At 34.6% G+C, this 24,352-nt stretch overlaps 4 protein-coding genes across 6 annotated transcripts; 2 read left to right on the forward strand and 2 right to left on the reverse strand.

Annotated features, from left to right (window-relative positions):
• Positions 1–29: 29 nt before the first annotated feature.
• Positions 30–8,139, reverse strand: LOC125862161 (choline-phosphate cytidylyltransferase 1-like). Of its 2 annotated transcripts, none has more exons than XM_049542172.1 (8): positions 8,108–8,139; positions 6,881–6,994; positions 4,488–4,583; positions 4,176–4,218; positions 3,735–3,890; positions 3,413–3,493; positions 531–629; positions 30–352 (listed from the first exon to the last, which is right to left on the reverse strand). In XM_049542172.1, the coding sequence occupies exons 1-8, from the start codon at positions 8,122–8,124 to the stop codon at positions 197–199; spliced, it is 762 nt and encodes a 253-aa protein (XP_049398129.1). In that variant the 5' UTR covers positions 8,125–8,139; the 3' UTR covers positions 30–196. The 2 variants fall into 2 exon arrangements, with proteins under 2 accessions (XP_049398129.1, XP_049398128.1); XM_049542171.1 differs by lacking the exon at positions 8,108–8,139 and adding an exon at positions 7,345–7,538.
• A 1,375-nt stretch (positions 8,140–9,514) lies between these two features.
• On the forward strand, positions 9,515–14,122 carry LOC125862725 (protein arginine N-methyltransferase 1.1-like). The gene is made up of 9 exons (XM_049542852.1): positions 9,515–9,877; positions 10,358–10,368; positions 10,487–10,642; positions 10,901–10,964; positions 11,051–11,193; positions 12,652–12,739; positions 12,891–13,006; positions 13,110–13,260; positions 13,619–14,122. The coding sequence occupies exons 1-9, from the start codon at positions 9,625–9,627 to the stop codon at positions 13,822–13,824; spliced, it is 1,188 nt and encodes a 395-aa protein (XP_049398809.1). The 5' UTR covers positions 9,515–9,624; the 3' UTR covers positions 13,825–14,122.
• A 2,795-nt stretch (positions 14,123–16,917) lies between these two features.
• On the forward strand, positions 16,918–20,295 carry LOC125861966 (mitochondrial carrier protein CoAc2). 2 transcript variants are annotated; one of them, XM_049541900.1, is made up of 7 exons: positions 16,918–17,312; positions 18,587–18,672; positions 18,764–18,971; positions 19,139–19,265; positions 19,348–19,532; positions 19,616–19,738; positions 19,826–20,295. In XM_049541900.1, exons 1-7 carry the CDS (start codon positions 17,151–17,153, stop codon positions 19,961–19,963), a joined length of 1,029 nt encoding a protein of 342 aa, XP_049397857.1. In that variant the 5' UTR covers positions 16,918–17,150; the 3' UTR covers positions 19,964–20,295. The 2 variants fall into 2 exon arrangements, with proteins under 2 accessions (XP_049397857.1, XP_049397858.1); XM_049541901.1 differs by having other exon boundaries at positions 17,174–17,312; positions 18,592–18,672.
• Positions 20,296–20,468: 173 nt separating this feature from the next.
• Positions 20,469–23,547, reverse strand: LOC125861967 (serine acetyltransferase 5). The gene is made up of 2 exons (XM_049541902.1): positions 23,108–23,547; positions 20,469–21,255 (listed from the first exon to the last, which is right to left on the reverse strand). The coding sequence occupies exons 1-2, from the start codon at positions 23,495–23,497 to the stop codon at positions 20,764–20,766; spliced, it is 882 nt and encodes a 293-aa protein (XP_049397859.1). The 5' UTR covers positions 23,498–23,547; the 3' UTR covers positions 20,469–20,763.
• Between the last annotated feature and the right edge of the window lie 805 nt (positions 23,548–24,352).

Below are 24,352 nucleotides of genomic sequence, written 5' to 3' on the forward strand. Positions count from 1 at the left end.
AGGATTTAAGAAGTGGTAAGCACAACGACGAGAGCAACAAAGCCCCTGAACAATCATGGGTTTATGAACAGTGAAATGAAGAAAATAGTCACAAAAAAATAAATTGCATCCAACCGTTAGACATAATACATCTTCATCCAACTTGATCCATAAACTACATTTTACATCACCACATAACATGAGAAAGTGAGCAACCCTAGTCTTCATCTTCACCATCGTAGTATTCTTCATCTTCGTCGCTGCTCCCGTAATAGTAGTCATATTCATCATCATCCTCTTCTTTGTCATATAGAAGCCCTTTTATACTCTTGGTCCTCATCTGCTCTTGAATTCGGTCTCTTATGACAGTTCCCTGTTGAAATTCCAATACGTATGATCAGAAGTGCAAATATAAACCACTCTCATTTGTGTGTGAGGTGCTAAATTTTTTTCTGCCTGGAAAACTGTAAGGGAATTGAACACCAGATAGAGACAAGTGGAGAAGAGCATGGGAGGGAGGAGGAATGGGAAAAGCGGCATAGAGATCTTACCATTTTGTGGCAACCCTCTTCAAACATCTCAAGGAAACCAGCAACCAATCTATCAGCATTCTCCACCCAAATATTTCGATGCTTTGCTACTGTTTGTATCTGCAACAAGTAGTCTTTTTAACATGTTTTGTGCTAGAAGACTAGAAATAGGTTTTACTGAGAAAGTGATGGTTCTTCAATGACGACAAGCATCCGTCTTATGTTTATTTCATTAACATACGAAAGAGCTATCGGAACTGCTACATACTGCTCCATTTTTGGTAACACTGAGTTACAAAATACATAATGAGAATAATCATGGAGAAGAAAGAGTTTTCTTTACTCGGAAACCTAGCATATAAGATGAAAAGTAGCTTCATCTATCATAGTTTAGCACTCACTCTTCAGATAATTGCAACTTCCACCATCTCCACCACCCAAATTCTACAAGGTGATAAACTACTACGAATCGAAAATTAATACTACACCCCTTCCAATTTCCCCGATCATTGTACATTCCAATTTGAATTAGTAATTCTGTGCCCAACTCTAAACAGTCCTTACCAACTTATGCATTTGATCATATATGTATTATCTATTCCAACAAATAATATAAAAGAACGGGGTTTGGATGCGTTGGCAGTTCATTCCAATTTATGTGAAGGCTGTAAGAAATATAGGAAAAGAATATTATTGAATTGTTGTTGTGTCTACATTATTACATTGAGACCCTATTTATAGACCCTAGAATACAATTCTTTACCAAGTAGGATACTATTTAGTATTCCTATTTCTATTTCTATTCCTATTCCTATTCTAATAGGATTGTATAAACCTATTCCTATTCTTATAGGATTGTATAAACCTATTCCTATTCTTATAGGATTGTATAAACCTATTCCTATTCTAATAGGATTGTATAAACCTATTTATATTCTGACAAAGGCATTTGACTAAAGGAAGCTTGAAGTTAATATTTTTTTAAAAAAGAAAGATTTTTGAAACTTGTGGTCTAAAATAAGCTATAGAAATTTACGTGGCTATACATCATTTCATTACGGATAAAATGGGAAGTTTGAAGTTAAATTTTACTAAATCTAAAAAAATGTTATTCTTTTCGGGACCAACTAAAAAGGAAAGAGTGTCACATGGAGGGAGTAGTAATTAGTAGAATAGTAAGAGGAAAATTTACCCAGAAGGTAGTACACATTGCAACACAACATTAACCATAATCGGATGCAAGCTCAATGATAGAAATAAATATATATACTATCCCTATTAAAAAAATATATACTTATATACTATCAACCGAGCCGCATCATAATGGGAAGCAAACTGCAAAAGCTCATGAACACTTCATTACAGGTTAAGAAAATTACTTATACTAATTAAAAGCTCCAGGCTTCTCAACAAATGAAACCATACCAGTGTTGCATTAAACAAAAAGAACCATCCACCTACTAAAACAAACAATTCGGTCAGCAAAGATATCTACTTATGCATCTAAAAGTGGTTGGACATCACCCTACTCATAAGAAATAGCAACTAAATGCACAAGCAATGATCCAGGCTAATATAGCTAATATGAAAATGTGGATAGCTATTGCATTTGTATCAAAAAGTTCCTATGCATGACATAATACGAATGCTTCATCTCCTTGGGGACAAACTTGACCTTATGAAAATGTTGTCAGCTTAAAATATAAAGGATCTAATAATACGAGAACCTACAAGAACAAGCCAGTTGTACAGTGATGATAAAAGATTAGAATACCTAACACTGACATATAATGTTGATATTCCATAATAGGATGTGTTAAACCAAGTCGCCTACACTTCATAATATTCACCACCACAACAACAATATACCCAGTATAGTCCCACAAGTGGGGTCTGGGGAGGGTAGGGTGTATGCAAATCTCAGCCCTACTGCCTACCTTTGTGGGGTAGAGAGGCAATTTAATTGTATCCTCGAATTCAACCTTATCTTATATACCATCATATTGTTTCATGTGCTACCCCTTCATTGCTCGTCATTTGCACAATATTTCTATGTGTTCTAAATGCCTTCTATGTGGAGAGAAAATGAAACAAAGAGCCACCTATTATTTATCCATCGCAAAGTTACCAGTACCCTGAGGCAGCTCTTTAGTCTTACCGAGTATGAAAGGGCTCAAATGGATAATGAACGAAACAAATAGCCAACTATTTATCCATTGCAAAGTTACCAGTACTCTGTGGCAGCACTTACCGAGTATGAAAGGAGTCAGATGGATACTGAATGAAACAAGTAGCCACCTACTTATCCATTGTAAAGTTACCAGTAATCTGTAAGCTCTTACTGAGTATGCAAAGGCTCAAATGGATAATGCCTAAGAAAACTGCTGAGTTGTTCACATGCTGGAATAATCCAGACAATTTTGTAAGGCAGAAGAGATGGTGGAGAATTACTCCTACATGCATCTGGTGGACAATAGGAAGGAAAAGGAATGTGTGGTGTTTTGAAGATGTAGCCACTCAACAGAAGACTCAAAATATATTGTATATATTTTTGTTTCATTTTTGGTGTAAGGAGGGCCTAGCAGAAGATATAGAGATTCTGTAGTTGACATTATTGGGTCATTGTAACTGGTTAAGGAATCGGTTTATGTTTTTTTGGGGTTCCTCTAACTATGTTTCTCTTATACACTCTTTTGGTTATATAAAATATGGTTACCTTCTTTAAAAAAAAAATTGCACAAACGATAGAGGACACAGATCTTAATATCCTTTTCCCTTGCTTTTTCCAGATAATTGCCAAACTATATTCAAAACCACATATTCTATGGAGATTGGAGACTCTTCTGACAAGCTTGTATTAGAAATAGAGAAATGAAAAGCAGTCAAATAATTAAAGAGTATACCTTCTCTTCCACTTTCTCTTGTTGTTTCTTTACTCTCTCATGCAACTTTTTCAAACCCCTGTTCACTCTCAGCCTTTTTTCCTAAAAGAGGCAATAATGAAGTTAATACCTGGCAAAGCAAATAATGAAACAAAATGTAATCTTTGACTGTGCGCCATTGATTCTACTATTATTAGTGAGGAATAAAGCTAATGCTAGCAGAAAGTCTACATCATCCAATTAGCACACTTTTTCTTTCATTGCATTTGCAAAATAAGAAAACTTCTTTCCTGAGAAAGGTAAGGTATTATTACATCACCCAATCAAACACTAAAGAGTATACCTTCACATAGCTCAGACCAAGATCCGTTCTTGAATATCCTCGGTCCAAATTGCGCATCACATATTCATTGTAGTCTTTTACAATCCTCATTATTAAATCTGAAGTAGATATTCCATCAGTCCGCTTGGTCTCCAAGAACTTACCAATGGACTTAACCTAATAACACAGGTTTTAAAAATATTCACATTACACATGGCTTCACAGCAAGCATTAAAGAGTGAATATCAAACTAGATATCTTACACTGATTAATAAAGGATCAAAAATGAGCAAATAAAGACCGACTTTCATACAGCATGTTAAAAAGATGAACAAGTTGCAAATCAACCTGGTTTATGCACACAAAAACATTGTACAGACACAAACTAAATTGTTTAACAGAAACATCAAATGAATAAGGTTAAAGTCGCGTATGATAAACTGAAGTTCATTTTGGACTTACATACTCGTAAACGTCATTTCCAGCTCCACTTGCATCCGCATAACTGACGTGTACAGATAAGAAGACGAAAAATTAAAAGAAAAAATATATATGAACTCAAACTGAAACACAACACAAACAAATAAAACAAAGCAAATCACACAACGGGGGAAGACCTTAAATTAGTTATGTAAAGCTAATTCCATCTTAAAGTAAAATAATGAATAAGTCAGATAAGGCATATCAAAAGCTGGTCTAAATATAGTTCCAAGGAAACAGGGACCGTTATGCAAATCAACAGAAGTAAAAATTTTATGGGCAGTTTTGCCTTACGGAAGAGCGTCATGTGCCACATAGTCAATCCGATGTTTCTCAATGAACTCTGGGGTAACCACCCAAGGCGCATCTGGAATAACTTCATCAACCCATCTGCATCAATGCATACACAATTAACCTAATTGAAAACGCACCATAACAAAATTGAAGATAAAGGCAGATATCAACCACTAGAAGCAACATTTTTTTTTCAAAAGAAAGGTAACAGGCTTGTACTGATAATAAAATCAGCACCTGGCAAGTGCTGATAACTGTATGTACAACTCAAAAAGAGAAAAAGAAGAGAAACCTCACGTAACAGTTACTTGCAAGCCACCTATTAAATCTATCCGGTCTCATACATAATCCAAAAATTCCTGTTTACACCAAAAATAAAGCAAAGAAAGACGATTCATCTTGATCTTCTAAATATAACTGCTTTTGTCTTCAAAATATTTTGAGTTCCTTTCTGTCTCTATCTTTCTCACCATTTCTTCTACCAATCTGTTTATCAGCCATAGGCCACAAAAACTAAGCTAATGCTAAAGAGCTAATGAAGTTCAAAAATTAATAGGACAATTTACAGGGGAGAGATTCTGCCAACTATACAACCATAAAAGACCTTGAGCCTTGAGAAAATAAGTAGGAATTGAAATCCCATCAAAACATCTACAATTCTTTTCTGTCCAGAAACATCAAAAGATACAGACAGGAATCATCTGCGATGGACTTATCAACTTCCGAATTAGACCAGCATTCATAGGCCTCTTTTATGTTTTGTGGCATAACCCATTTGAGACCAAAAATAGAGAAAAACGTGCCCCAAATATCTGTGACGATTGTGCAGTGTAGCAAAAGAAGTCTATTGGAATCTAATTTATTTAGGCATATGAAGCATCTACTCTCTGAATTTTCCTTCTGTAGTGTTTATCCTGTGCAAGGCATGCTTCATGTAAAGCTGTCCAGCTAAAACATATGATCTTGAGACGAGCTTTAATTTCCAGATATATTTCCAGAGCCATCTATCAATTATCTCATTGTAGGAGAGCAGAGGTGAGCAAAGCCTTCCTTCACTGAATAGGGACCATCCTTCCATTTTAGGTTGTCAATAATACATGACTTGACAAGAGTGTTCTAATTTAAGCCATAACTCTATAAGATGAGGCAGTTCCCAGTCTTAAATATTCCTCCTGAACTGTATTTGCCTGCAGTTATTTTGCCAATTCTGAGAGATGGTGGAGTTATGTTCTGAGCTATCTGATACAAGCTTGGAAAGTCATTCTTTAGGGTAGACCCCCCTAACCATTTGTCTTCCCAGAATTTAATGTTGGTACACTTACCAATTTAAAATAAGAACTTAGGGAAAATTTACACCATAACTTTCTGATATTCTTCCATAGTCCAACACCATGAGGTCTTCTTGAAAGATTGGTGCACCAAGGGCTTTGATGACCATGTATTGCCATTGAAACCTCCATCCACAAAGAGCTCTCCTCCTTGCAATACCCCCATAACCATTTCATAAGCATACATTTATTGTAAATGCTAAATTCCTAGTGCCTAGACCATATGTAGTGTATACTTTAGCCTTTTTTTAATAAACTAGATGGCCGAATGGTATATATTGGTAACTATCCCATATTCTTAACCTATTAATATCTGGATTAGGGTTCATGATGAAGGTATCATTGAAGCATCCAGTAAGACACTTAGAGAAAAAAGAGTCAAGCTCGCCTACTCTTGAAGCTCCAACCATATTAGAAAAGTTTCTTGCGATCTATGGACCCAGAACTGGCCATTGAGGGATTTCTGCAGCATCAATATACGAGTTTGACCTAGCCAAATTTAATCTTAAATCGATGTGATTCCCCAAAAATTTAATGATTTTGTGTGCAATGTAGTCCCAACACAATGGCCTCCCCTTTTACTTTGTAATATAGCTAACAACGTCTTTTACTTTTCTACGTTCTGTAAATTTCGCATCTTCTTGATGCCTTTTATGAAATTCATTATCTTAAAAAAAAAAAATGATCTTCACACATGCTATATTACTCTCATCCTTGTTTCTCTTAATTCTCACAACAACAAGCATTTTTATACAAAATATCTAGAACTGACCTCAACTATTCATCTCATTGGCAACCAAAAGGAAAATGAACAAACAACTACAATCATTTTAAAAATCAAAGTTACCATCAATATACACAATATAAGAAACATCTACATGAAAACAGAAGTTCATATATTTGAGAATGTATTCTGAAGACATCAGACAACTGAATGAATCTCACCCCAACAATTAGAGATACTCGATCATTTCACTATTATTAAAGAAGAAAGATCATTTCATTATGATCTGACTGAAAAAAACATTAAACTTAAAACAGAATTGACAACCCCATAAAACCAACCTGCAGTGGCGCAAAGATTCATATCGCTCCTTTTCATTCATAACAGTTTTTCCCTTGAATTTGTGAGTAATTTCATCATTGCAGCATCCAACAAGAAGCTGAGCGTTAGGCAGTCTACATTTAGGCAATGAATAATTCAGTTTAAGTAAAAGTATATTCAATTTCACAAATTCTTCATGGCTCTACAATCATACAACTAAAAATATTCCAATAAGAATTAAAAACAACAACTTAGACAGACACCTATTTCATTTTCTTCTTTTCCCGACACCTAGATACTTTATCTTCCCAATCAATACACAGGTATCGTTAAGTCTTCTCACCTAGGCTTACCTAGATGAGAAGAAATCAACCATTGGATCCCTCTCACAATCACTCAGAAATCCAGCATGAACCAGGAAAATTTATTTTTCACAATAAAAGTCAATTAATAATTCTAGAATCATATAGAGGAGAAAACATACAGTTTCTTAGCTTGTTCAAGGGCGCGAGCATGTCCGAAGTGAAAGAGATCGTAGATGCCGTCGGCGTAAATACGAGCCGGCCTATCTGTTGGTGGTGGATTCGGTGGGATCGGCTTCAACCGTAGCTGCGGCTGTGGTGGTGGTTCTAATTGTGGATCTTCTCCTCCTCCATTCTCCATTACTCTCTCTCTCTCTCTCTCTTCTGCTGTTCTTCAAATGCTAACGCCTAAATTGTAAAAAAAAAAAAAAGTCTTATTTAACCTCTTTTGTTTCTTCTCCACCCCACACCCAACACACAAAACACGGATGCCGACTACTACTCCCTGGGAATGAATAATTGAAAAAAGCTTCGTGGTTTGTGGGGGTCCTAGTTTATTTTGACACGAGGCGTTATGAGTCCCAAAGGGGAACCTCATACGTCAAAATCCAAATTTATCAAAGCTTTGTTCTAAAAAAAGGTTTAGAAGGAAGATAATGTGATTTAAGTTTGCTAACAAGGAAGAAATTTGGGAGCAAACAAGAGATTCGAATCATAAGACACTCAAATCTTATATCTCAGAGCAAAACAGTTCCAGTCTATGAGAAGCAGAGGTACTACACAAGTTTGCAAAAGCTACAACATTTTCAAAATAAATGAAATATCAACAGAACAAAGGCAAACTGAAACAAATCTAAATGGATTCAACACACAAAACGCAGGTGGAACAATATAAAAGGGGAAGAAATAAATGAAGGTAATTAAAGAGAAATGTGTCATTCTCACCGGGCAATCAGTGCCATGGAAGATGAAAAAGGAGCCGATGCAGATCCCAATATCCGTTTCTTACCTGTTAGCTAAGAACGAAGAAGAAGAATATGCACATACAAGTTTCTGGACAAAACAGAGAAAATGACATAAATGGTACCTAAACTATCAAGTAGCTTTAAAATAGTCCTTTAACTATCCACTCTTTTATCAAATTTGGTTTCTATCAATTTTTTATATCCACCGTTAACAAACGCCGTCATTTAGTACTCTCTCTCTTGATTTTCTTTTTCCCTCCTCTTTTCTTCATTGTGAGACGCTACAGTCGAGAAAACCTTAGAATCTAGATTTTGGCGAGTTTGGCGCAGTTTTTATGCTAGTTTTTGTGTAGTTTGGTGCTGATTTTTGATGGGTGAATGCTGCTGCCTGTGCAGCAGTTTGGTGCTATTTTTTGCGCTGTTTGATGACGTTTTTGGAGTTGTTTTTGTGCAGTTTGGTGACCTTTTTGGAGCTGTGTTTTGTGCAGCTTGGTGACGTTTTTGGAGTTGTGTTTTGTGCAGTTTGGTGCTGATTCTTTGGTGGTTTGATGTTGCTGTCTAGTGTTGTGGTATATATAGTTTGGTGTTGATTTTGCAGTTTTCTGCTGATTGGGTGTTTTGGTGCTGCAATTCGATCGAAGTTTGATAGCTGCTATTTATTTTTTATTTTGTAGTTAAAGTTATTTTTTTGCATAAAAACTATTGAAAATAGAGCACTATAGTGCAATTTAGTTGCTGATTTTTGAATTTTTCTGCAATTTTATGCAGTTTCATTGATGTAATGACCGATTATTAACATGAAAATAGAATCATATTTTTTTCTCACAATATTTTCTCAATTGTGTTCGTTACTTTACATTTTGCTTTAACTCGCATGAAATAACGATCAACGACATAATTGCAGACAATGAAGAAAAGAATTGAAAAAAAAAAAGAAGTGAGGAAATAGTGAGATAATAGACGAAGGAAATGACAAAAAAGAATGTTCATGGAGAAGAATTGGAAAAAGGAAAGTGAGGAAACAATGAGATAATGGAGAAAAAGAGGTGGAAAAATGAAAGGAAACAGAATTTAATCATGCATGTTAAAGGTGTTTGTTAACACTTTTTATAAAAAGAGATATATACCAAACTTGACAGAAGGATGGATAATTAAAAGACTATATCTATCACGTATATAATTAAAGAATTATTTTAGATCTATTATGATAGTTTAGGAATAATTTATGTCATTTTCTCAAAAAGTTTTCATAAAAGATAGCCAATTAATTTTTCTTCTCACTATATAAGATTTCTTTTAAAGTTAAATTAAATATACCAAATATATATTTATCAAATTTCGATTGTTATTATTATTATTTTAATAAACGAGTAAAAAAATACTTTATAAAATTCCCAAAGAGGTTCTATACATTTATATATATATATTAGCTCTCATAAACCCTAATTTGGAGCCACCCTTTTGTTCTTAAACCCTAAAACTTAGAAGAGAGCTCCAATGGATTCTGTAAGCAATAATGAGATTGAGAATTCAGCAAACTATGGAAAAAATCCATCAAAGATCAAATTTCAGTATGAGGATGATGATGAACAAGTATTACAAGATGAAACTGTTACGGAAAGCTCGAATCTTGAAGTGGATGAAGATATCTCCATGTGTGACCCCACCACCGCTGCTGCCGTGGATGGCTCGACGGTCGGCGGTGATAAGACCAGCGCTGACTATTATTTCGACTCATACTCACATTTTGGTCAGTGATTTGTACCATGTGTATGTTTCGATTTATTTGAATTTTAGCTAAAATTTACTTAAATTGAGCTTCTGTAAGTTGAAAAATCTCTTTTTTCTTATTCATGGGAAGCTTTAGAGTAGAAAGGAGAAAGACCCAGGTGTTGTTTTTTCCTGTTCTTTTCCAAAAAAAAACTGATTTGGGTAATTTATCTGTTGAGTTTTTTTTTTTGAACATGGTAATGTTGTATATCTGTTGAGTTTTGCATAAAGTATTTATTTGGGAACTTCATTACCTGTTATAAAACTCTATTGTTATGCTTATTTTCTTGGTTGGAGATTAAAATGTAATCGAAGAGTCCTTGTAATGTAAAAAAAATAAAATCGGTAGACCTGTAGTACTGGCTTAACTTTCAAATTTATTACTTTTATGCATCTTGCTTTATATGAAGTTACTTATGGAAGCTAATTATCTGCCTTTGTTTTGTTGATGCTATTGCAGGTATTCACGAAGTAAGTATCCATCTTTTTTCGTATTGTTTTTCTTGTTTGGTATCTCTTCTTGATACAGTTTTGTTTAAAGATGATTTGTTTTGCGATGTTCTAATTGTTAAATTTTATTTGGTAACAGGAGATGTTGAAGGATGTGGTAAGAACTAAGACTTACCAAAATGTAATCTATAAAAATTCCTTTCTTTTCAAGGATAAAGTGGTCCTTGATGTGGGAGCTGGGACAGGAATTCTGTCACTCTTTTGTGCTAAAGTTGGTGCCAAACATGTTTATGCGGTATGCATTTCACTTGTTCCATGTTCTCGTTTTATTCTTCCATTTTATGTAGTTTCTTGTTCTTTCATGATTGGTCCATGATTGCTATCTTGTGGTGGCTGTGTTGGTGTGCACACATTATGATGCTTTACATTGTGGTTCTTGTGAAGATATTGCAAAGGACTTTAGAATGTAAATTGATTTGAAAGCTATGTGGAACTGGCAGTTGTCTTTGCAATATCATCAAATATGGCTGAACTTTTACTATTTAATTTTCAGATCGAATGCTCCAGTATGGCTGACATGGCACAAGAAATTGTTAAACTCAATGGATTTTCTGATGGTGAGAAGATGCTATCACTCATATGTACTTTGTGACAGGTATTCTGGTGTGTGTACTTTACTGAGTCTGTTCTCTTTCTATCTCAGTTATAACGGTTATCAAGGGAAAGGTAGAGGAGATTGACCTACCCGTTCCACAAGTGGATATAATAATCTCCGAGTGGATGGGATACTTTCTTCTGTACGAGAACATGTTAGATACAGTCTTGTATGCTCGCGACAAGTGGCTGGTAAGTTACTTTACTTGTGATGGTGTATAATTTGTCTCTTGGATTAATGATGATATCAGTTCTTCAGAATCGGTTTTCTGTGCAAGCAACGAGATTGCGTATGCATGAATATGGATGAAGAGAAAGCACAGATGCATAGAGATTAGATTTTGAGTGCTTTTTATGGATGAAAGAAATTGTGTGTAGCACAATAGATACTTATCCATAAAAGAAAATGTATGTAGTCATTGGAAGACACCATGAAGGGGACCAAAGACTGTTGGCTTAATGTTTTAATGAGTTAACCCCTGAATTTAGTAAAACACTAAAACTGACTGCAGGTTGAACTACTTATTGTAAAGAAGCTACCTGTGGAGTATTGTTTCCAATTGTATGTTTACCATTGGTTCCAGTAAATGATGCTACCCAGTACAAACTATGGATAAACATCCCCAAAGAGGCCTTATTTAATATTTATCTTCTCAATGCATGGGCGTCATTTTTTTTCCTAGCCACTTTTGAATTCTGGTTTTCCTGCTTGGTGCCTAAGCTTGTTTATTAAATTAAGAAGCTAATTTGACTATCTATTGCCGGAATAGTGTGAATAGTTTTGGATGTTGATGAGAGGTTGAAGTTTTTTCCTCGACTTTTTGATTATACTTGATGGGTGTACTATATGTTGTCGATTAGAATTTAGACCTTTAAAGGGGAAATGGAAATGATGCCACAAAGTAAAAGGTCTGAGCAGGAGGAAGTGTTGGTAGTAATGAAATATGTGTGGAATGAGGAAGAGGGCCCCTGTCCTTTTCCAAGCTATGATATTGTGACTGTCGCAACCTCTTCTACATTAATTAGACTATGCTTATTATTGAAGCTTGGTCACGGGTTTAAATAAGGCGTGATTACATTCTATCATTGAATGCTAATCTAGATTTTGCCCCGACATTTTGTTCCCACAGGTGAAACATATTTCATCTATCATCACATTCACTTGCAGTGATCAAACCTTCTTGCTGATCCTCCTCCCTGCCACCTTAAGCCCCTTAATCTCATCTGGAAAAAGGAACAAGTCAACAAAAGCAAAGAAAATAATGTGTGATTGACGTCTGCGTGTGTTTGGTTGAATGTATTTGTATAGCAGATATTAATAGAGTGCTTATGTGGTGATTTATATCCTATTACAGCTGTGAAGTGTGCTAACATTTATCAATTAAGTCAGCTATTGGGAAGATGAATATGAAAATATGGCTTCTTTAGAAAATGAGAATGAGTACGTGTAGTTAGTGTGTGGTTTCCCCTGAGGATTTCCATATCGTTGTTTTTGGGAGATATTGCAGGTTGGTCAAGATTAGCTCGGCAAAATTATGCCAAATGCCTGGCTTTGCTTTCTGTGCTCACTTGTCTTGAAGGTTTTCGTTCTTGGTTGATGGATAAGAAAGAGTTTTTTCCTAATCCTGTCCTCTTTCTTTCCCATTGCAGGTAAAGGATGGTCTTGTTCTGCCGGATAAAGCTTCTCTTTGTTTGACAGCTATTGAAGATGCTGATTACAAAGAAGATAAGATTGAATGTAAGTTTATTCCTCCTTTTTGTTTTTGTTTTATACTTGATGGATTTTGATATTTTCTGTTTAGTTATGTACTTTGAATGTATTTTCTTGTGGCATCAAACATCTTCCATTTTTCTCTTTTGTTAATTTTGGCCTCCGTGTTCTACTGCAGTTTGGAATAGTGTGTATGGTTTTGACATGAGCTGCATACGAAAGCAAGCTATGATGGAACCTATTGTTGACACAGTAGATCAGAATCAGATTGTTACAAACTGCCAGTTACTGAAGGTAATCAAGTCAAGTTTATACGTAGTTGCCTTGGGATTTACTGAATAGCCGTACAATGCGTGATTTGTCTTTTACTTCACTGACAATGGATGCTTCCCTTCAGACGATGGACATTTCTAAGATGACTTCTGGGGATGCTTCCTTCACAGCTCCATTTAAGCTCATTGCAGAACGTGACGATTACATCCATGCCCTTGTAGCATACTTCGATGTCTCTTTCACTAAGTGTCACAAGTTGTTGGGCTTCTCAACAGGTCCGCACTTTTGTCTTTGCATTTGCTTTTAATTTTGACATTAGCATTTGCAGTATTCTCCTTCCTTGAAGTTTTTTCCATATATTATTTGTTTCTGCTGTGTTATTTTTCCTTATTCGAAGGGTCTGAGGTGTTTAGATTGGTCACTTTGTAGTTCTCCTTTTTTACGTTTTTGGGGAAGAGTATGTAGGATTCAGAAGAGTTCTTGCAAAGACCTGAACAATCTATGCAATAGAATATTAAGAGCTCTCTTTTTTCCTACTCGGGAACTGGGATAAGAATGTTTGACCCCCTCCCCAAATAAACGAGCTCATGTAGCTTCGTCGTTTCTGACCATGAAAAAAATAATGATATGCAGGGCCCAAATCTCGAAGCACACATTGGAAGCAAACAGTTCTCTACCTGGAAGATGTGATAACTGTTTGCCAAGGGGAAGCTGTAGTTGGAAGCATGACTGTGGCTCCTAACAAGAAAAATCCTCGAGATGTCGATATAATGCTCAAATACTCCGTAAATGGTAAACACTGCCGCGTTTCAAGAACTCAGTATTATCGGATGAGATGATGCATTCAAGCTGAAAATGACAGATGAGTGAATTCCTGCTTTGTCCGCGCCTTTCGGGATATACAGGAACTGATAACATTTCTACCTGCTTCCCAAAGGCAATCAATGGTAAATGTATTCTCTGTTTATTTTCCCCATCAAACTGTATTATTTTTCTTTCTATTTGCTTAGTTATACAACTAAGAAAATCATTTGTTGCATTATCTGATGCTTGAGGCCAAAGAGGCAATTGTAACTTATATTTTTTGTTATTATTATAAAATGATGTTCCTTGTTTATGATACTCTAGTTAAGCTCATTTAAGTCCTAGTTCATTTTTTCCTGTTCACATTTGGTGTTTGGTGTTTGGTATTCGTATTAGAATTCATGCACATTTCGAAGACCAACACACATGAAATATGTGAAATTTTGAATTTCTATTTCGCGACATTGAAATGCTGTAAAAAGAGATCGTTAATGGAAGTCATGAATATTGGTCACAACTCACAGGGTTTTAATACATGTGAAATATGAGATAATCTTGAATTCATGTTTTTACGACCTAGAAACACCCGAAAGAAGGCATTGTTGGTCCTTGAAAAACAATGAGTATTGTTCACTAGGTCATTTTGAATGATCGCTCAATATTTGGGGTCAAATGAAGTAGGTTCATCCTATTCCGAAAAATTCATGGAATAATACACACGAAAAGCTATGATAATCCTGAATTTGTGTTTTGTGATTCCGTAACTTCAAAAATGTGATGTCACTCATATAGAGATAATGTATATATATCATTCACTAGGTCTTTACGAATGAAACCACAAAATTTGGGATAAAAATGGACTCCGTTGGACATATTTCAAAAAATTCATGGACATTAACAAATGAAAAGTTGAGAAATATTCTGAATTTGTTGTTTTGACCACGAAACCAAAAAAGTGATGTTAGTCCTGCAAAGGCAAAGAGTGTCATTCAATCTGTCGTCACAAATAGACTTACAAAATTTGAGGTCAAACGGAGTCTTGACTAGTCATATTTCAAAAAATTAATGGACTAATAATAAACACGAAAAATTGAGATAAACTTAAATTCTTATTTTAGGATCCAAAAACTCCAATAAAGCGATGTAGGTAATTGAAAAATAATGAATATTGCTAGAGGTCAAACAAAGTCAATGAAACATATTTCAGATATTCATAGATTAATATATCCGAAGTAATTTTGAATTCCTATTTGTGATCCCAAAACTTAGAAGAGATCTTCTATATGGATTTCATTCATCATACATTCTATTATTTTTCCCTAAACTAATTCTTTCAAAATTAAACTAAAATCAGAATTACTTTTAATCTAAAACAAAAGGAACTTTTGGACCTTAAATTTTAGGGTACCAGAGAATATTAGCTGGAAAAAAAGAAAAGAAAGAAGCATTACAACTTACAATTTAATATGCAAACTTTCAATTAATTAAAACAAGAATAAAATAAAATAAAATAAAATACAAACATTTAGAGGGAATCAAATCTTTTTATCAACACAGAATGACAGAAGTTCCCTTTCATGAGGTCCACTAAGTTAGTTTAATTAAGTAGGCATTTGGTTATAATATTTGGGATTTAAATTTTAAATTTTAATTTAAAATAAACATTATATTTATGAAATCAATACAAAATTTTAACTTTAATTTAAATAATAATTTTATATTTCAAATTCTTCTAAAAGTAGGATTTAATTTTTTTTTCACAATGTAAACTTGATTTGTATTATATTTCATAATGAAAAGACTCATGTTTGATGTGAATAAATTATTTGTACCATGTGAACATATTATATTAAATAATAGTTAATTATTACTAGTGTTGATTTTTTTGTATATATGAATTTTTGTAAAATTATATGTATCTGAAACCTTGTAATATCATGTAATAACAAATATATTTTTATGAAAGGATGGAGATATGTGATTTATTAATACGATGTATTAAGATATTCTGATATCATATTTATAAACTGTAATTTGTTTATTTGGTAAAACTATATAAAAATTGAGGAAGTTTTGATGGTTTCTACAAATTGTGGACTTTCGTATGAAAAAAAAAAAATACAACTTTGAAATTCAAATTACACATCGAAACAAAATTTCAAATCAAACTAATCCTAAAAAAAGCAATTTCCATCATACCTTATTATAGAATTGGAAACATATTTAGATGCCCACTTTAATTTCTTTTTTCTTATACATTACGTACTGTTTTGGAAAAGAATATAATCAACATGTATAGGTTAAAGTATAAAAAGGAATTATGCTACTACTTAAACCAAATCAAGTAATTAAATTTAATTTGATTCTTTTTGCTATAAAGGGCTAATTGTTAGGGATTAGAAAAGAATAATTCTATATAAATTTGCATAAAATAATTATAATATTGATTGAAGGTTCATTGTGATGAATCTAAAATGTTGTTGATAGGTTACACAAACACAATAACTTTTATTAAAAAATTTTATTTAAAAAATATTGTGAACTTAATCATTATCATATATTGACTTGAATTCGCCATAGGAACCTATACACTTTGAATTTTGAATTCATCTCTAGAGATTCGTATGACTAACAAAATATCGAACAACGTATAAGAAAATAGTTCATATTATATTTACAAATTGGTTAAAAATTATTTACACAATTATTTTTATTAAACAATTATAGATATATTTTGATAATTATAAATACTAATCTAATAAAATTGAGATTAAATTGCTAATCATGAATTAAAGTTTATTGAATTATTGTCAATCATAACTTAATGCAATATGTAGTTGGTCGTATTAAATAATACTCATAATAAATCATACGACAATATATAAATATTGCTAAAATATATTAGCAATACAAAACATATATATAAATATATTAGCAATATGAATAAATATTAAATTATTTTGGAAAAAAATTAAAATAAAGTAATTCCTATATAGTATAATAGCCTTTACCTCATATCAAATATTTATATTGAAATTTCACTAAATTCATTCTTTCTGACAAAAATAAAATTCAATTTTGTTCAAAACTTGAACTCGATACCTATAATAACCAGCGTTTGGTGACTCGTAAATAGTCAAACAGCAGCAAGTTTCATCAATTGGCTGTTTCTTTAGCAGCCAAAATCAATTTTGGCCTACAGAAGTAAAGACTCCATTAAAATCTTGAATTTGCCTTCTTTATTGAACTTTTTTCCTTTTGGGGGTTGTTCAAGATTTGTGTGGAGAGAGGGAGAGACCCAATTAGTCTCTCCTTTCTCAATTTTGTGTTTTTTTCAAAAGGGGTTTTCTTGTTTTTTTCAATGGCAAAACAAAGAGATGAAAGGAGGGAGAAGAGGGAGGTTTGGGATGGGGTTATAGAAGGTATCCCTTTGTTTGCTAAAGAATTAATAGCTGGTGGTGTAGCTGGTGGTTTTGCTAAGTCTGCAGTTGCACCTCTTGAACGTATCAAGATCTTGTTTCAGGTATTGTTGTTTTTTTGTTGAGTTTATGGTTCAATTTTGCTTCATGGGGTTGAAAGTTTTTAACTTTTACGATTTTGGATGAGTTTGATGATGATTTTGTAGTGAATTTGTTTTTTTTTTTAGAGTGTTTTATGTTAAATGAGACAATTTTGGTTGATGCATTGATCTTGGAGGATGGTTAACAATTGCATTTTTCTCAAAATATGATCTTTGTTGATGTTCTTGAGAGGTCTTGGCTTCTCCAGACTTGTTGTTTTCGTTTTTCGAGCTGCTTTGTAATGGTTTCTCTTGAGCTGAGAGTCTATCGGAAACAACCTTCTCTACCTTCCAAGGTAGGGGTAAGGTCTGCGGACACTCTATCTTGGCTATGTTGTTGTTGTTGTTGTTGCATTGATTGTGGAGGATGATTAACACTTGAATGGAACTAATTGCATTTTTCTCAGAATTTGATCTTGCTTGATGTTCTTGAGAGAAGTCAGAATTTACCCTTTATGATTTTTATTGTTGTTTACAGTTTGAATTAGAGGATGAACTCAGGGGCTTAAGTTAGCTCTCTTTGATGAGAGCATCCACCAATCTTTGTTGTAAAATACTGTGATTTATGTTACAACATTTTTGCATTTCCATGAGGTGCCTGAGGTGGTTCAAATCTGTGTGCCTGGACCTTTCACGACACATTGTTTACCTGTGAATAAATATTTTACTCGTAGAATCGATTCCAACCGAGCTGAAAAAAGTCATCCTTGTATCTGTTATTAGTAAAGCGCTAACGCTCTATCTATAATTAGGTGCACTTTCTTGATCGAGAGCGTTGTTTTCTGATTGCAGCTAGGCATCTCTTTTCTTTCTCCAAGTCAACTTCCTCACTTGTTTGTCCTTTAGATGCTTACAAAGTGATTGCTGAGTTGTGTATATCAGGCAAAAAACTGAAGATTCATATAAGCATCTTAATTAAATTGGGATTAAGGTGTAGTTAATCAATATTTCTTATTTAAAATGCCTGTAATCAGTAATGTATTTCATTAGATCTGTTAGAGCACAAAGAGAAGGGAAACAGATGCTTGATATATTCCATGATCTATTCACCAGTGGAACTTATGGATGAAATTGATTCTTCTTGCATTATCAGAATCATGAAGGACCTCAAAAGGCATATTGTTTAACAGTTGGTGCTCTTGAATATTAAAAAGTGAAATGTGCTATGAATAGCAAAAGTATGAATTTGTGAATCTAGAAAAAGTTGAGTTCCTTATGTTTGATTTTCTTTTCCTTAGACCAGACAAGCTGAATATCGGAGTTTGGGGCTGATAGGATCCTTTACAAAGATTGCCAAGACAGAAGGAACTCTTGGTTTTTTCAGGTGCAAAATGCAATATTCTCCCTTTAATTTTAACTGTTCAGATGAGTTCGTCTATAAGTTTACATGTATTTTTGGTGGAACTCTTCTTCAGGGGAAATGGAGCTAGTGTTGCTCGCATTGTCCCTTATGCAGCACTGCACTACATGGCCTATGAAGAGTATCGCCGCTGGATTATAGATGGAATTCCTGGAGTGGGGAAAGGTCCCATTCTTGATCTCGTTGCAGGATCATTTGCTGGTGGAACTGCTGTACTCTTTACTTATCCACTTGATTTGGTTCGAACTAAATTGGCTTACCAGGTGAGAAACATAACGACATACTCTAAAAGCTCTTTGTCCGTCACTCTATCATTGAACATCCTCTGGCTCCAAATTCTTAGCTAGCTTTGTTAGTCTAATGAATATGAGTTTATTTCACTTTACTGCTCTGTGAACAATTGAAGACTGATTCACATATGATCAGCTAGGTAGTTGGATCCCAAAAGTTGAATATACAAGGGATTGTTACTGGTGAACAAGTTTACAAGGGAATAAAGGATTGTTTTTCAAAGACATACAAGGAAGCTGGAATAAAGGGCCTATACCGTGGAGTTGGTATGAAGTGTTTTACCTTGCGATACTTGTATTTACTGTTAGTTTGCAACTCTTCTTACATAATGTGCATGTCGCATTCCAGCTCCATCACTCTATGGAATCTTTCCTTATGCTGGGCTGAAATTTTACTTCTATGAGACAATGAAGAGCCATGTCCCTAAGGAGCGGAAGAATGATATCACGATAAAACTAGCATGTGGATCTGTAGCAGGACTTCTAGGACAAACTTTCACTTATCCTCTAGATGTTGTTAGGAGGCAAATGCAGGTAATTTAGTGAGATTGTATAGTTGATTAACTATTCTTGTGACAAACTTGCAGTTAGAATGACAGAGTACACGAACATTTCAGGTCCAGAGACTCTCAGCATCTAACAGCCACGAAATGAAAGGAACAGCAGATACTCTTGTTATGATTTTGCGGACACATGGATGGAAACAACTATTTTCCGGGCTGAGCCTCAACTATCTTAAGGTAAGAAACAAACTACACATCGACTGGCCTTTATTGCCTTTTGTATCTATCATGTTATCTGATCACTATGCTATGTTTGAACATTAGGTTGTACCATCTGTTGCAATTGGGTTTACTGTTTACGATATGATGAAAGCATACCTGAGAGTACCATCACGAGATGATGCTGTTGTAGAAGTCGTCACTAGTAACAGAGATAGTCAATCATCCACCCTGCACTCCTAACAATCTTCTTAGGATCAGAGATTTTTCAAGTTCAATTTCGGAGAACTGGCAATCAAAGCTGCTAAAGTTTGTAAATTTCCATTCTTTAATATAGGCATAATTCTTCTTTACAATAAGTTGTTACCAGAGAGCTATCAGATGGTATTGCCTTAATCCCAAACTAGTTGGGGTTGGCTATGATACCTCTGGTATTAATTCATCTATATACGAGGTTGCACTGCAAAAATGTATATTAACAACTTGCTGTAAACTAATGCCTCATTCTGGCGTCTCATACATTGATTGACAAGTACGGGCGAGTTATGAAGAGTAGCACATATTTGTGTGTTCAAGTGTCTGTTCTAAAGCAGATCTGAGTTCTTGATGAAATTCTTTAGTTCTCATCGATAATAAAACGTGTTCCATATGCAAAGGCAATGCATAGAAGTGGAGAAATCAGACATTGCAAGTATTTTCTCCAGCAGAATCATATACTAATGTACAGTCTGATATCTTTCTATAAACAGGTTTCAAGGCCATTCAAACACCAATTGGTTACATGTAGTGAACTCTACTGTGACTAAATATTACTCAATTCCAGGAACACTATACTTTTTATTCATCCATACCGGATGTCTTCAACTTTCACAGTATGCAAAGTACAGAAAAACAGAAGGATAATCTTTTAGAGTAGATAGATAAAAGATATTTTCGTTATAGACTGTCAGCAGCAGTAAGATCAAACCTCTGTCATCTCGTTTATGTTCTGAGAGGACGACTTCTTAGTTCATTTGGCAAACATATCATACATGATATGCAAGTCATATGATGTAATCAGACCATCCAGATATGAAAGATGTATGGTCCATACTCTCTCCGGGACATTCCTCGTGCTTAGTTGGCTGTTCTTTCCCTCCCACCAACCTAGCTGGATTTCCAACTGCAGTTGTTCGTGGTGGCACGTCAATCAGAACCACTGATCCAGCCCCAATCTTGGCTCCCTCACCAATATTTATGTTGCCTAATATCGTGGCACCTGCACCTATGAGCACTCCATCACCAATCTTAGGGTGTCGGTCACCACCAAACTTACCAGTTCCTCCTAAGGTTACATGGTGAAGAATCGACACATTGTTTCCAATAACTGCAGTTTCACCAACAACCACTCCAGTTGCATGATCAAAGAGGATGCCTTTTCCGATTTTGGCAGCTGGATGAATGTCAACAGCAAAAACATCAGAGATTCGGGATTGAAGTGCAAGTGCAAGTGGCCTTCGGGATTGAGTCCAAAGTTTGTGAGCTACTCGATGTGCCTGAAAATAAAACATTAAATTGTTAATACCTAATACTACCATTTGAAGAGAGAGTCGATATGATATGAAGTGAAAAGTAAGCCCCTTGACTTACTATTGAAATACAGGCAATCTGTAAATATGCAATTTCCATGAGATGCTAATAGCTACTCATTTTATTGAAATAAAAAAGCATCTCACAGTTGTTAACCAAAGGAAACCATACTTTTTCCTTTTCAATTTAGAATATGGTGAACTGTCCAAATGCATCTGTAAAGTTATTTCATTGTCAGCGGAGAGCCAATACAACACATGGTAGCTAATGAACATTGTGTAACAGAAAAGGAAAGATCAATTGCATACATTCATTTACATCCGCGTATATAGGTGTGTTCGGGCCTTCTGACACATATAAACAAGAAAACCCAGGGGTACGATGTTTCATTAGCTGCTTATCTTAAAATGGATTGGGATAGAAAAGAAAAAACAAGGAATGGTAGAGATCACCTAACTGGCAACATTTTATCTTTGTACTACTTTCAAACCGTACCTACCACCCAGATACTAGAGACTACTGAGCAAACAATATCATAGTCCTTGGCTCCATTGCAGCACACACTTTCACCATTTTAACCCGTTCAGCCATGACATAATTATTCACAAATAGTAGTTTGGCTGTGAAGTCTCGGCAATAGAGTGAAGTCTTATTTGAACAATAAATAAAATCTTGTAGTAGTGGTTTGAAAGTTTATTAGAAGCAAGGCTCTTCAAGTGTTCGACTTCTACTCACAAAGTCACAGCATTCACAAACTTTTTTTTTCCAAATGTATTTCATGTCCAAACATAAACGTTAACTTCCACAAACTTTTTCCAACTTCAACTTCAAATACTCTCTTTTTAACTTCAACACAATTGTTATCCAAACGCTTACCAAGTATACATCCAAAGAAAGATCTAATTCCACTATGTTGCTGAAATAATATTTTAACAACTGTGCCTATTGTTATAACATAGAAATATAGTACCAACTATGTCTTGAACACTGTCAAATCCCAAAGTGAAAAGGTCATATTATCAGTCTCGCATTCAAGTGATTGGCATCTGCCATATACTTCTAACATCCTGTGTCAATGTTTTGTTTGGTATAACTTCCAAGGAAACAATTGGAACATTTGAGTCTTCCTCGATGAAGACTCAATTCAACCAGGGGTGGAGCTAGGGTGCTGCAAGGGCATTCATCACCGAAAAGGCGAAAACTTACATAGTATGCACAAGGTCGAAACTTTTTTGTATGCATATAATATTACTACAGGTATAAATAGTAGATATTTCTCTTCTTGTACGTCAAGCCGATGGTCTATTGGAAATAGACTCTCAACCCTGAAAGGTAGGATATGATCTTGCGTTTGCATATATCTTGCCCTTCCCAGACCCCACAAGTGGAATTACACTAGGTATGTTGTTGTTCTATATATAGGAGTAGTTATTGAATCCCTTAGGCCTTTTCGTGTATTTACTTCTCTATATTTTGAATTCCCTTGTCGAAAATCCTGGCTCCCGCACTTCAATCATCAATTTTTCATACAAATCCCCCCCAAAACTCATCTTTTCATACTCTAAAGTTCCCATCTTTCCAGAAAAATTTAACATAAGTCCCCAGTTTTCCTATTTTTTCATGAAGAGACAATTTCACAGTATCACAATATACTAAAAATAAATGTTATTAGTTACTAATTTATCGTATTATTAACTATAGTCATTTCCCGAAACATAAATTTATTATATTCAAACAGTAATATGGTAAAATTGGCATTCCATTTATTGCATACTGAATAAGTAAAATAGGCATAACGAGTAGTTACAACTTACAAACCTGACAAGCAAGGAAGCCTTTGTAATTAAGCAAACAATGAGAGAAGGAAACACAGGCCGGGTCACGGTAGCGAGCGGCGAGTAGGTCAGCGGATGCGGCGGCGCGTAGATCAGCATCAGTGGAGAAATTATTGAGGAACAGATCGTAGAGAAGAGTAGATAGAAGCGTTGAAGAACAAAGCTTGTTCCCCAAATGAAAAGAGAGTGAACGTTCAAGCGAAGAGTGAGATAGTATAGTTGAGTACAAATAGCTTGCTAATGCCGGCTCAGCTTCTGCGTCCCGCCGAGCTTCTGCTTTGATCTGTGTCCATAACCAGATAGCTTCTTCCGCCGTGTCCGTCGGTGGATGTGGCGCCGCCGGCGAGGCGTTACGGTGTTCTTCGGCTGGCATATCGGAATACGGCGTCGTTTTGATGGCGGAGTCCGTGAGATTTTATTTTCTCCAATTTTTAAGGGAGCATTTATGGAAAAAATAGTAAGGCATAGACAGACGACACGTGTCAAATTTCTAGAAGGTTAACAGGAAGAGTTAATCAAAACAAAGAGTACTACTTACTAAAACATACCGTTGCGGTTTAGAGAGGGTGGTGTGTACGAAATCTTATTCTGGCTTTATGAAATTAGAAAAGTTATTTGCCGATAGATTTTGAATGAAAGTAAAGTATATCAAAATCAATAAGAAGAGAAATATAATAACGAAGCAACCATATTAAATAAAAAACAATAGCAATAGAAACAATACGATAATCAAGGCAAGAAAAAAAAATATTTCATCTATTCAACAATACTTGTCCACTATTGACTTTGCACACTTCTTAAGAAACTATATAGAGGAGTAGTTTTACTATATCAGTCTTTGAATATAATAAATCGTATATCTTGAAAAAAATATATAACGGGGAAATGACTATAATTAATGATAAAGATAAATTAGGAACTAAGTAAAATTATCTATTGATTTTATAAAGTGAATAAGTATTGTTAGACATCCAAAATAATATAGTGGATAATAATTATTGAACGGAGGGAGTATGTAATAATAAAATCGAAGCATAAGATAATAACGACATAAATGATAATATAAAGGTGAATTCTATATTGTTTTTTACTATGTGTAAATATAAAGTCGCTTAATAATTACTCGTTTCATTTTATGATTTTTTTAAAAAATAATTATTCTAATATGCTTAAGATTATAATTTTTTTTTTGAGACCCTCAATAGAATTCGCATTTGCCATTCTTTAA

The sequence above is a fragment of the Solanum stenotomum genome, chromosome 4 (genome assembly GCF_019186545.1).
Source record: "Solanum stenotomum isolate F172 chromosome 4, ASM1918654v1, whole genome shotgun sequence".
Classification (NCBI taxonomy): domain Eukaryota; kingdom Viridiplantae; phylum Streptophyta; class Magnoliopsida; order Solanales; family Solanaceae; genus Solanum; species Solanum stenotomum.